The 12,258-nt window shown below is 47.4% G+C and overlaps 1 protein-coding gene across 2 annotated transcripts; it reads left to right on the forward strand.

Annotated features, from left to right (window-relative positions):
* Positions 1 to 1,112: 1,112 nt before the first annotated feature.
* Positions 1,113 to 5,170, forward strand: LOC108156770 (prolyl 3-hydroxylase sudestada1-like). Of its 2 annotated transcripts, XM_017288436.2 has the most exons (7): positions 1,117 to 1,277; positions 3,230 to 3,320; positions 3,388 to 3,527; positions 3,595 to 3,792; positions 3,856 to 4,050; positions 4,110 to 4,727; positions 4,792 to 5,170. In XM_017288436.2, exons 1-7 carry the CDS (start codon positions 1,223 to 1,225, stop codon positions 5,103 to 5,105), a joined length of 1,611 nt encoding a protein of 536 aa, XP_017143925.1. In that variant the 5' UTR covers positions 1,117 to 1,222; the 3' UTR covers positions 5,106 to 5,170. The 2 variants fall into 2 exon arrangements, with proteins under 2 accessions (XP_017143924.1, XP_017143925.1); XM_017288435.2 differs by lacking the exons at positions 3,230 to 3,320; positions 3,388 to 3,527; positions 3,595 to 3,792; ... (1 more) ...; positions 4,110 to 4,727; positions 4,792 to 5,170 and adding an exon at positions 1,471 to 3,128 and having other exon boundaries at positions 1,113 to 1,277.
* The last annotated feature ends 7,088 nt before the right edge of the window (positions 5,171 to 12,258 follow it).

Consider the following 12,258-nt stretch of genomic DNA (forward strand, 5'->3'; position numbering starts at 1 on the left):
ATTTCTCAAAGCCATGTGGTATATTCTTTATTAGCATGAAAACCCGATTGGTTTTAGCTATGTCCATCCATGTACCAATTTATTTTGTATAAAAAGAGATATCTTAGATTGAGTACTTCAAAAAATAAATTTTTTGTATTGCCAGTTTTCGGATAATTGTCCCACTGTGCGGTGGTCTGGCACCCGTGGCTGCCATATCTGGAGAAAATATTCATATGTAGCCAGGGAGACCATTTACGGTATAGTGGTATATAATGGTGTATTTTATCAATTTCATCAATCTATTAAATAAGAATTAATATCCTTGTCATTCACTTTCAAACAATTTCTATTCGGCGCGAACCATACCCAGTCGATAGTATCGATAGCCGTTTCTTGTGTTTTTACGTTTTTACACTTATCGAAAAACGTGCTACACTGTCCCGCAACATTAGCACGATATGAGCAACATTCTGCATACCCTAGGGAAGAGGATATTATAGAATTGAGGAAATGTTTGTCATTTAAGATTCCAATATATGCAGACACTTGGCAGTCTCTGTTGAAAGATATTTAAATGACCAGGAATCAGGATATATATATAGAGGAAACGAATCAAATGCATGAATAGGTCTAAACATGTCAATCTGAGAGGAAGTCATTACTAATGTTTCAACTAAGACTGAAAAACAGAATTTTAATGTTAGCTGAAATAGGGTATTAATATTTCAATACTCGTTGTGGATACCTGTTGGCCAGCAACAATGGCGTAACATTAACACTTACGTTTTTGAGCTTTGACTTTATTTGTTTAAACCTTATTTCAGTTATTTATCACTAGCCAGCTAGCTAGTAATATCAAATCGAATATCAACACCGAGGAATTCCGATTCCAATCCTTCACGGTGAACGATTAACCCATTGTAGACCAAGGGAGTATTTTAAAAATCCACCGAAAATAATGAAAATTGAATAATTTTAGCGCAGTTCAGCTGAAAGATATCTTGTTTTTTTTTTTGTAAGTAAAGCGGAAGGATAGTATGGGTCTACAATAAGAATTTGCAATCAGTAATATTTTTGCGATATACCTCAAGTCGTAGAACTGTTTAAATAGGGGGGGCTTAAGTGGGCTAAGTTCGTTTTTTTCGTATCTCTAGGGCTGCAGCTGCACAAGCCAATTTTTATATTTTTCTTGAAAAAACTTAAGAATTTCCTGAGTATTAAGGTATTTAGTAGTATAAATATGGAAACGACAAGCATCAGCACAGCTAAACCCAAACGAAAAGATAAATCCGAAGGTAAGTGAAAGCATTTAAATCTGTCTAAGCGAAAACGCTGGGTGAGGTGCGAGGTGTGCCGGCACAAAGAGTCGTGTGAATATTTCTGATAACGCGTATGGTGTGGCTAGTATAGCGCGGCCTATTACAGTTTAAGGTATGCCCCGTGTCTGCCATGCTTAATGCAATACCATTCATTATGTTGCCCTTGCAGACGCACATGAGGAGAGGCAGAAGGAGGAGCAGAGGCCGGATCCCAGTGGCGAGCCACAGAGGAAGCTACTGCGTCTCGGCGAAACACTGGACAAACCTCTGGCCGCGCCGAAGTTACATCTAAATGCCGCCTATCAGCAAAAGGAGCTAACGCAGTGGCTACAGTCGACATGGGCGAAGGCGGACCAGACCGTCAAAGAGGAGAAAACCGGCGCACAAGTGTTTGGTGATCCCTTCCAGATCTGCCTGCTGCCAGGCCTGATGGCGGAGGGCACTAGCAAAGCGCTGGTGTCTGAAATTATTGACAAAGTTACATGGTCGCGTAAGCAGATGGACCTGTACGAGTTCTACCAAAGCACAGATCTGTCCAACATGCCCCGATGCCGGCTGCTGACAAATTTCCTGCAAGTGTTGCGGAAACAAGTTCGACCCTGGCTGGAGAAGGTGACGAACTTGAAGCTGGACTACGTATCTGCCTCCTGCAGCATGTACACATGCGGCGACTATTTGCTGGTGCATGACGACCTGCTCAAGGACCGACAAATAGCCTTCATCTATTATCTGTCGCCCTGGGAAGGTGCGGAGGAGTGGAGCGAGTCGCAAGGCGGCAGTCTGGAGATCTTCTCCAGCGACGACCAGTGCTTTCCCCAGTTCCCAGTGCACCGCAAAATTGCCCCCAAAGATAACCAGTTCGCATTCTTCAAAGTCGGATCGCGCTCCTTTCATCAGGTCGGCGAGGTGACCACATTCGACTACCCGCGTCTCACCATAAACGGCTGGTTTCACGGCGAAACTAACGAGGCGTTCGTGCCGGACTCCATGCGCGCCTTTCCCCGTCTGAGCTACCTTCAGCCGGATAGCTTGAATAAGCCCCCGTTAGGGCTTTTGCTCAATAATGTCTACCTGAAGACGGCCACGCGCCGCAGCATCCAAAAGCGTATAGAGGAGAAATCGGAAATCTGCCTTTACGAATTCTTCAAACGCGAAAAGTTCGAGCTGGCTCGGGCGCAACTCTTAAGCGATGACGAGACGCTGGTCTGGCGGCGGCAGGGCCCGGCCAATGCGCACAACTACGAAGTCATGGATCTGAGCACAGCCAGGGGAACCATCCAGGAGCTACTGCAGCTGTTCCGCAGCAACGCCATGTTCGACCTGCTACGTGACTTCACCGATCTGGACCTGAGTGGCGCCGATGCTGTGAGGCCCAAATGCAGCGTGGAGCTGCAGCGGTGGTCGCACGGGAACTACACTGTCCTAGGCGACGGCTTGGTGAGCGAGGAGAATACCCTCGACCTGGTCTACTACCTGAATGCGGCGGAAGGAGCTGCAGTTATCACATACCTCTCACCCGACGGAGAGCTCCCCAATGAGAAGGAAGAGACGGGCTCCGATGACGAAGAGGACGGTTCTGTTCTGCTCACCATATCGCCCGTGGACAACGCCCTGAATATTGTCTACCGCTGCGAGGGCACTACCAAGTTTACCAAATACGTGTCGCGCAATACGCCCTTGGAGAAGGGACCCGTTTTTGTAATTTCCTGCAGTTACAAGGAGTAGTAGTCAATGCTGCTCGCGCACAATCTTCTGGGACTATATACATTCGTAGCGGTCTAATGTACAGAACTAATTTACCGAATAAATGATGTAGAAAAACCTAAATAGCATTTCCGATTGTTTTGTGCACGCGCATCGCCCGACCCCGCCTTGAGCGAAGCCACAACTACAATAATTCGTACTTTTGCTTCTGCTTGCCATTACAGATAAATATCGCATCGGTGCCACGGTTGCCTTTATCGTAGTCATTATTGGGATTGGCGTACCGATGTGGTGGAAAACCACAACAGTCTACAGGTGAGTCACCGATGGATGCCTGCGGCACTTTCCACCTATCAATGAAATCAAATATCATTGCCTTCAGAGTCTCTTTGCCATCAAACGCCATACTGGGTCTGAGCGAGCAACCCATCAAAACGGCTGTGCAGGTGGCCATCTACACACAGGGCTCCAGTCGCGTCCAGCTGCTCATCAGCGAACTGCAAAGTGCATTTAGCGATAGCGGTAAGAGTGATGGGCATGCCCGTCAGTCATCCATTAGAGTGACTCTCAATGTTTTGTTTTGTTTCAGAAATATGGGCTGTGGAATTCAAGCATATGCCGCCACCGGCCAGAGCACATGAGGCGCATACGCCTGCAGCATTGGAGAAACTGCTGCTGGAGGAGCACCCTCAGAGTGTGGGGGACTTTATGTTCATTGAGTGGCCCAATTTAGAAGAGGAAATATTGCTGACAACAGAACGCTCGGCTTTGATGCGCAGCGATACAAGTGAGTCTAGATGCTTCCGATGCACTCGAAGCCGATTATAAATATGTCTTTCAACTTTTACAGCCGCCAACAAGCTGGCTCAGGTGCTGCACTCAAAGATCCTGCAGTCGTATCGCATCAATCAAATACTCAGCACAGACGATCGATTCGGGGCCAAGTCTGAGGCACCACAGCCAGCCTACGATGTCATTGTTTCAGTACTGAACCCAAAGCCGCGTCTAACCTATGCCCAGTGGAACGTTTCTATGGCTGTGAAGAGTATGATTGTGACTTTCAGGGCCGGCAGCGGACGTTAATTGCTTCATTTCTATTTGCAGCTTATGTGGAGCCTTGGCTGGCCCAGGTGTCGGACATATCTAACTATACGGTGCGCTCGCAATGGAAGTATCGGGTGGCCATCGAAGCCGATCTCAAGCAGGTGCGCGACAAGACCAAGCTGGGTCGACACTATGCCCTGCTGGAGAAGGACCTGCCGCACCTGCTTACCTCCATATCGCAAAATCTGAGCGCCAGCACCACCGACAAGCCGGCCATCAATCTTGTGGTCTATATTCCGCCCTGCAAGACCGCGCCCCTGCACATCTACAACAGCAAGTACCAGCGGTTGACGCGAAACGGAGTGGATGCCTTCATATCTCCACCCTGGGGCGGCGTCATCATTGCTAATCCCCCGGAGAGCGTGTGCCTGGCCTATGCCAATGACGAGCAGCCGTTACCCTACCACGTCAGCACCACGGACAACATGCAGGTGATGCTCGATCAGCTGCACAAGTTGCTCGACATCAGCAGCGAGCTTCAGTTGGAGGGCGTCAAGACGGTAGACATCGAGCAGTTGGCCCCGCGTCGCTGGGAGTACGAGGCCTACCTCAGACGCAGCGCCATTCGCCACATTGCCACGGCCAGCAGAACGCTGCAGAGCCTCATTAACCTGCTGGGTACTCTTCGAATTACCAACATAATTGGGTCATCCATAATCCAATCGTTTCCTCTCGCCCTCAGATCAAATCAGCTATATTGTGATAAACGACGAAGTGGCCGCAGCCATAACGAGCTCCTATGCCGACATTTTGGCCGCCAAGGTCGCTCTGCTGGAGCATCGACTGGACGACGCTTCCGCACTGGCTAAGCGCGCTTTTGTGGCCTCGGAGCGGGGCTTCTTCGACGCCAGCTTGCTGGCGCAGCTCTACTTTCCGGACGAGCAGAAGTACGCCATTTACATTCCACTCTTCCTGCCCGTTTTGGTGCCTGTGCTCAGTTCCTTTAACATGCTGCGCAAAGTGCTGCAAAACATTCGGAAAGAGAAGCAGCAGTAAACGAGCCGCGACGAATGGCTAATACTCCCAATTAAAACCAAACTATTCTTGATAACTTAATCTAATTCATCAAGGCTATGGATTCCATTTGGGATGTACTATTCTTGATAACTTAATCTAATTCATCAAGGCTATGGATTCCATTTGGGATGTACACGGTACAGTTCATCGTCAAGCTCTTTGCGCTGACGCTTTTTGGGCGGATCCGACTGGCAGTTGGAATTCAAGCTGTAGACTACGACGCACGCCACATAGGTCATCAAGAGCCGTTTCAGCATGTTCAGAAAGCCGGGGATCCGAAATCGGCGGGCCTTAAAAATTGAATTTTGATCACTAAATCCAAACACTTTCCGGCACCGTCTGACAGCAAAATGCTCGACACCTTTTCCATTTCCAGCATTCCCTGATGTTTGGAGCTGCAATGGATGTCAGGGCTGACGATGGTACGCACCCCTCGGGGGCCGATCGCAGCCAGCGCAGCGTGTGAACGGAGCGGATAGGTCAGGTTCAGACGCAGCAGTCGCTGCCGGATGAATGCCAGCCTCAACAAGAAAGGAAACCAAACCCCAACAGATGCAAGCCAAAGCAGCAATGCTCTTTCGTCTCTATTGGTGGATTGTAACTTCAGATCATTTTGGGGAACTCGAAAGTGTCTAGCCACAGAGGTATACCCTTGCCGTGTTAGAGTCTTCACAATTGCATTGCAAATATACAAATGGGGGAAAAGAGAAGCAAATACGGGGCTGTCAAAACTCGTTAAACATGGAATTCAATTGGTAATGGGCGCCTGATGCAGAGGCGGGGCTTAGAGCCAGGGGGAGCGGTCGGCGTCAAACTATGCGCATTAAAAGTAAATAGTTAATTTTTAATTGCTCACGGCTCGTTGGCGCTCGGCAGACGGGACAGACAAAGACATAACCGAACCGAATCTCCACAGACATACTCGTACTCGTACTCGTAGATATTCAACAAGTATTTGTCTCTTATTCAAAGGTTAAATATTATTTTAATGAGCCGCGCTTGTTGTCGGAGGCTATGGCTATGGCCGGGAGTTTGCTTTGGGTAGGTAGGTGGGCTGGTGGGCAGGTGGGGGAGACTACTTCAGAAAAGACAGAAACCTTTTCTCCAATGTGCGAGGCTGAGAGATGGAGAGCCCCAGCCATAGCCGGAGCCGGAGCTACAGCCCCAAGACCGCAAAAAGGTCAACAATGTGACTTTTAGCGATCGCCAAATGCCGCCAACTTGCCAAGTGGCTTTGTGTCATGGTTTCGGTGCCATTGTTGCGGCGTTGCCTCGTCAGGCGACAGCATATGGCGGATCTGAAACCGAACCGAGCCTGTTGCAGCCACTGGTGACGCCTACACATCTAACCCTTTGCCACCGAAGCAGCAGCCTCGTAACCGCTTTTGCCGCAAGGGCCGTTCTCTGCATTTCCGGAATAGATTGCCCATTACCCCGCCGCAGAATTGCCTTTTAAATCCCATTTTCCCACACGCACTCGGACGGGTCGGTCTTCTCCGTCACGGCAACCGCACGCACGTCAAAAATCAATTCAGTCGGAGTCAGCGGCAGAGGCAGAGTCAGAGTGGACGAGACGAGATGAGATGAGCCGAAGGCTAACACAATAACGAAACTAATTTCGATGCGGTTGTTAAGTATTTCCAAACACTTTGCCAGATTAAATGAGTTGGCCGAAGTGGAAAATGTGACAGGGAAGAGGCACGGCACTATGAAGATGTTGCACTATTGGTCTGGTCCGGTCTGGGGGCGGTGTTCACGATCGATGGGAGCACTCGAATGCAACAAGGCGTGTAATTAATAATTGATTGAATTTTCCCAAACAATGAATGACAAGGCACTCGGGGCGATGGCGATGGCGATTGTGACGGCGATGTGGACGTTGATTGCGGTCTGGACGGCTGCAGACAGCAAAGAATTGAAGAATTTTTCGCCCAAAATGGCACAAAGTACACAATGAGCCGTCGCCGTCAAGTGCCAGTGCCTGGCCCAAGGAGCTTGGGGGCTGCTGTTGGAGCCAGGTGTGCCCATAAGTTGCTTATAAGGAGCCAGCACGTAAAAGTCACATTGCAAAATGTTTACTGCTGCAATTGTAATCACTGTTGACCATATGAGAGTGGTTGTTGTTGCTGCTGCTGGTAGTGCACTGATGCTGATGCACTTTTTATAGCACCACGGCATTCCCACCGCTAAGTGAAATTAATAAAAATTGCAATCAACTTGAATGCCCCGAACCTGGATGCGAGATCTGCACCAAAAACGTCAAATGCGTCTGCGCAATTCACATAATTTGTTTAATTAATTACGCCAACACATTTTCATTGCTGCCTATTGGGTAATTCCGCGGCAGAGACGCCGCAGACATCAGCTGCTGCTGCTGGTGCTGCTGCTGATGTGATTTTTCACATAAACTAGAAAAAACCACACTATAACTATAACAGCCATTGAAAGCCGAACGGATTTGGCAGCTTTCGAAAGATTCAGCCATCGTCAAAGTGGAAGTGGATGCTGCTGTTGCTTCTGCTGCTGCTCTTGTTGTTGTTGTTGTTGTTGCTTCTGCAACATTCTCAGCCTGCTCCAAGGCCACTGGCATTTTGTGTGCATATGCTGCCGCTGCTGCCACCATATCTCGCACAGGTATTGACGATCCACAGCCGTTTGGAGAGCGGATCGACCAATTGCAAGTTATAGTACGAGTAGCATCTAGCAGTTTCCACAATTTCAAGTTTTCGAATCGTTTTTTATTCGTTTCGTATTTGAGTGGAGGAAGCACAGCAGCCAGAAATGTTAGAAGAACAAAGTTCAGTTTCCATATTGCCACTAGAACGGGGGGACTTCTTTGGTTGCTTGACAAAGTTGCATTACAAAACATGGGGGTATGCGGGCCGTCCTATACCTATACGTAAGTGATTGTGGAACAATTAAACAATTTGTTTAACAAATGCCCTGCCGCTGCTCAATAAACTGAAAGCGAACGTAAACAGCATCAGCATCATCATCTTCGTCTTCTTTTTGCGAGTGGCAGCCATGGGAAAGAGATCTCATCAGCTTTTGGGGGTCTGGGGCTGGCTGGAAAAGTGTCGAAGCGGACAGAGCCCAAGGACGCTGGTTGGCTGGGTTATAAAACAAATAAAGCGAAATGTATTATACAAAATATTACTTACCCTTACCGCAGTTTGACATAAATGCCAATTTAAATGCTGCAAAACGCATAAATCAGCAAACAGCCAAGTTTCTGTTGTAGATGTTGCCGCTGTTGCTGTTGTCGCTGTTGCCGTTGTGTCTGTTGTCTGTTGTTGTCGTGTTTTTTTTTTTTTTTGGGCAAACAAACGATCAGCAAGTGGCGCTCCTCAAAAAACGTTTTTGCCAAAATGTTTCCCGCAAAATGAAGAAGACTCCGCCGCCACAGTCGACCACAACGACAGCGTTGGGCAGAGTTCAGGCAAAAGGCAATGTTGCTGGTGGGTTATGCTGCTGCTGTTTGTGGGTGATGGGTGACAAAAGATGCCGTCTAATTGAATTACCATAAAATAAAAGTTGTCTTGAAAATGCGCATAATTTCAGCTTAGTGTCTAGCGTTTAGCTCAGCATCCTGGTCAGTATTAGTATCTATTAGCCGTGTAGCATCGCTCTGGCTCTGGCATTTGGCATTTGGCGACTTAGAATTTTATTCTTCTTTTTTTCCAGAAGACTCACGAACAATACCGGTGCTGCAGCTTGAGTTCAGCTTCGACTTAGATCCAACTGCGACTCAGACGAGCCGAAAGCTCATTAACATGATTACAATGGAACCCTGACTGCATAATAATTCACACATATTCCAGCAGTACGGCAAATAATTACGAAAAGTGCATTTGTATGGGCATGCAATTAGTCACAGATACTCGTACAGCACCAGCACACAGCAAAAACCGCTCTTGGTGCAGCATCTGCAAGCTGGATTCTTTGCCGCCCGAATACCACCTCCACCTAAAGCAACACCAGCATCACCAGTACCGCCGGCAGTACACCGTTTCGTCTCATTCATTCCCATAATTTACCAAATATTTTTTATTATTTAGTTTTTATTTCGCTCCTACCATGATCCATCTATGTAAGCAGAGATACTCGTATCTAGTATGTGTTTGTGTGTGTCTGTGTGGCATAGCAACTGCAATGTCTATAACATTTTCTCACGTTTCGGCGTGCAGATTTCGGCACAAGTTGCGCCTTGGTGTGGCACAGCCCGGTCTGGCCTGGCCCGGCCCGGCCCGATCCGATCCGATACAACCAGGCCTGGCCTGGCCTGGGATGCGATGAGGCTGTTGGTGGATGGTGATAATGATGATGGTGCTGCTGCTGCTGCTGCTGCTGCTAGTGGTGGTGGTGGCGAGGCCGTTGCCTAAGCGGGGGTGGGCGGCTAATGCACATTTTATGCAAATTTCCACTGCACCGATCAGCAGTGTGTGTGTGTGTGTGTGTGTTGGCTGTGCTTATGGCAGAGTGAGGCTAGTCCACGAGTGCCAGAAAATACAATTTAGAATGCTTGAGTGCATTGACTAGCGATGGATGTGGATTAAGGCGGATTAAGTCTTTAATCTGTTTAATGGAATGTTCTATAAATAAAGTTGTATAAGTACATTCGGTTGGTGGATTTCTTAATAGATGCTATATATACTCACTTCATTTGACTTTACTCTTGATTATATATTTAATACTCTTTATGGTGTGATTTATGTTTAGATCAATTAAGGTTAAGATGAAGGTTAAGACAATTCCAGGTTGATCAGCAGAGGATTTGGATGTCATGCTACTGAACTACATGCTACTCAACGACCTGGGATGGCCAGTCTTGCCCCGGAAATATGTATTAAGAATATACTCTGAAGTTTTGTATATTAATCGAATTCAATTAAATTACAAAGTTACAAAGTTCTAAATGAAGGACAACTGTGAACAACATTTAGAGAGTTATATAGCCAAAGCCGTCAGATTGGGAAAAAAATTACAAAATTGTATTCTTCAAGAAAAAAAAGTTACTAATTTTTTTTAGATGTTTATAAGACTTAGAACAGATCGATGCATTTTTAGATATCAACAAATTTCTTTCGGAATAAATGAATAGTGCAAAAGAATTTCAGTGAAACCATCTGTACAGAGCAGGAACAACTTCATTCTAACCCATTCCTGATCTTTAAAGAGGACAAATCCTAGAAATACCGAGCTCCAATCGTCTACCGGAATCCTTATAACTTTAATCAAAAACAAGTTCGTTGCTCAAGTCTTTCGTCTTATTGGTTATTTTAATGCGTCTCGTCTTGCTGGATTTGTTTAAACATGCCGCCGCATCAAGGCAAATGCGTCAAATTAGCCAGGCAGACCACTCAACGATGGAGCCGCTCACTGACTGACTGACCCATTCCCAATCCCGAAAAAGCTTTGGCGTTTCGCAAGCAGCGTGGCATCCATAAAACTGTAAATTGCACAGCTGTGGCCTCCGTCTCCGTTTGTGGCAGCATTTGCCACGTGCAGCCTCCCCATCCGAGCCCCAAACCCAGCCAATGCGAAATTATATGTGTGTAAACACATTATATGCACACAATATATGTGGTATGGAGAGGTATACGAGTATGCAATTTCTTATTATGAGCGGCTGCCTGGTAAAGGTTTTCCGAGAGCTGCACTTTATCAACGGGAAAATCTGCTGGCAGCCCATGCTCATTGCTGCACAATTACTCAACGACCTGGGATGGCCGTCTGCCCGTCTATCTGACTGTCTGTCTGTCTGTCTCTCTGTCTCCTCGTCTGCGATTCCAATTCCAGCTTCAATCCCAATCGCAATCCTCGCGACTCGTTAGTGGTTGGCCTGCCGCTGTGGCTGCCTCTGCCTCTGCCTCGGCTTCTGCTTCTGCTTTAGCTTCTGCCAGGGTTTTGGCATTTTTTGGCGCGTTACTTGTCGCTGGAATGGCACCAAATGCCAGACCAAACTCTGCCCGGCGAGGAGTCTGCTCAGGCGCATCTTCAGCTTAATTGAATTTTTAGTTTTTCAGCTGCTGGTGCCACGGCTGTCTCTGGTGATGGTGGTGAATGCATTTTGGGTGAATGCATTTTCCATTGGCTCCCACACGATGTGCAAATGCTTTCGGCACTTTTACTACACCACCAGGCATTCAGGCAGCTGGTAAAGCTTACATAATGAGTAAAAATTAAATAATTTACCTCGCAAACGGATTCTTAATGACTCGAGAGCAGCGGGGCTTGTAGCTGTTTTCCGAGCACTTGTATCTGCCAAGTGAAACACCGAATTCGTGTCTTTGTCGGGGAACACATTTATCAATGTCAATGCGGGGAATCTAAGGCCATTCGAGCTGATGTGTATTTAATTGAAGGCGGTCGCTAATTAGAATCCAATCCGCTTAGATGCTGTGTAATGCCAAGCAGACATCTATTCAGACCCATGCCCATGCAGCGGGCGCCTTTGAGATCGTGTCTGGAGTCATCTTTGGACATTTGGTTGAGCTTTGTGCTGGGGCATTGGACACTGGTACTTCCTTATTATTGGCCTTTCCCACGCAGAGGGCAGATAGAGGCCGCCGAGGGAGCAGCAGTCAGCAGCAGATCGCGTGAGTCATTGGCACACTCAGGAATATAAACTGAGCATTTATTACGAGGATTGCGACTGGGACTCCTCTGCCATCTCTTACACAATCACAATCAGCAGCAAATTAGAAAAATGGCGGCAGACACAGGCTCTGCCTCTGCCTCTGCCATATGCCACTTCCCACAAGTTTTGGTGAATGTGGCTCCAGGTTGAAAGTCATCCAGTCGCGCAGGCTCGTCCTCCGTTTCGATTTCACTTTTCCACCGTCTAAAGTTGACATTTTTTGTACCGCAGTTGCAGTCTGGCAGCTGCTTTGCATGACTTTGCCTTTGCCCTGCTTTCGGTGTCTGGTTTTTTTCCGGCAGGCAACCTCAACTTTGAAATGCCAAGCTGCCAGTTCCAGGTGACAGCTTGGGGTTGTTGCTTGCCTTTATCTGGGCGCAACCTTTTTGCGAATCAAAACGGAAAATATGAAGAATCTGCCCAAATGGTAGCAACGCCCAAGATGCACAGATCTTGGCCGAAAACTGCAGGCGTGTAAATTCCCACACTGCA

This window comes from Drosophila miranda, chromosome 2 (genome assembly GCF_003369915.1).
Source record: "Drosophila miranda strain MSH22 chromosome 2, D.miranda_PacBio2.1, whole genome shotgun sequence".
NCBI classification, from domain to species: domain Eukaryota; kingdom Metazoa; phylum Arthropoda; class Insecta; order Diptera; family Drosophilidae; genus Drosophila; species Drosophila miranda.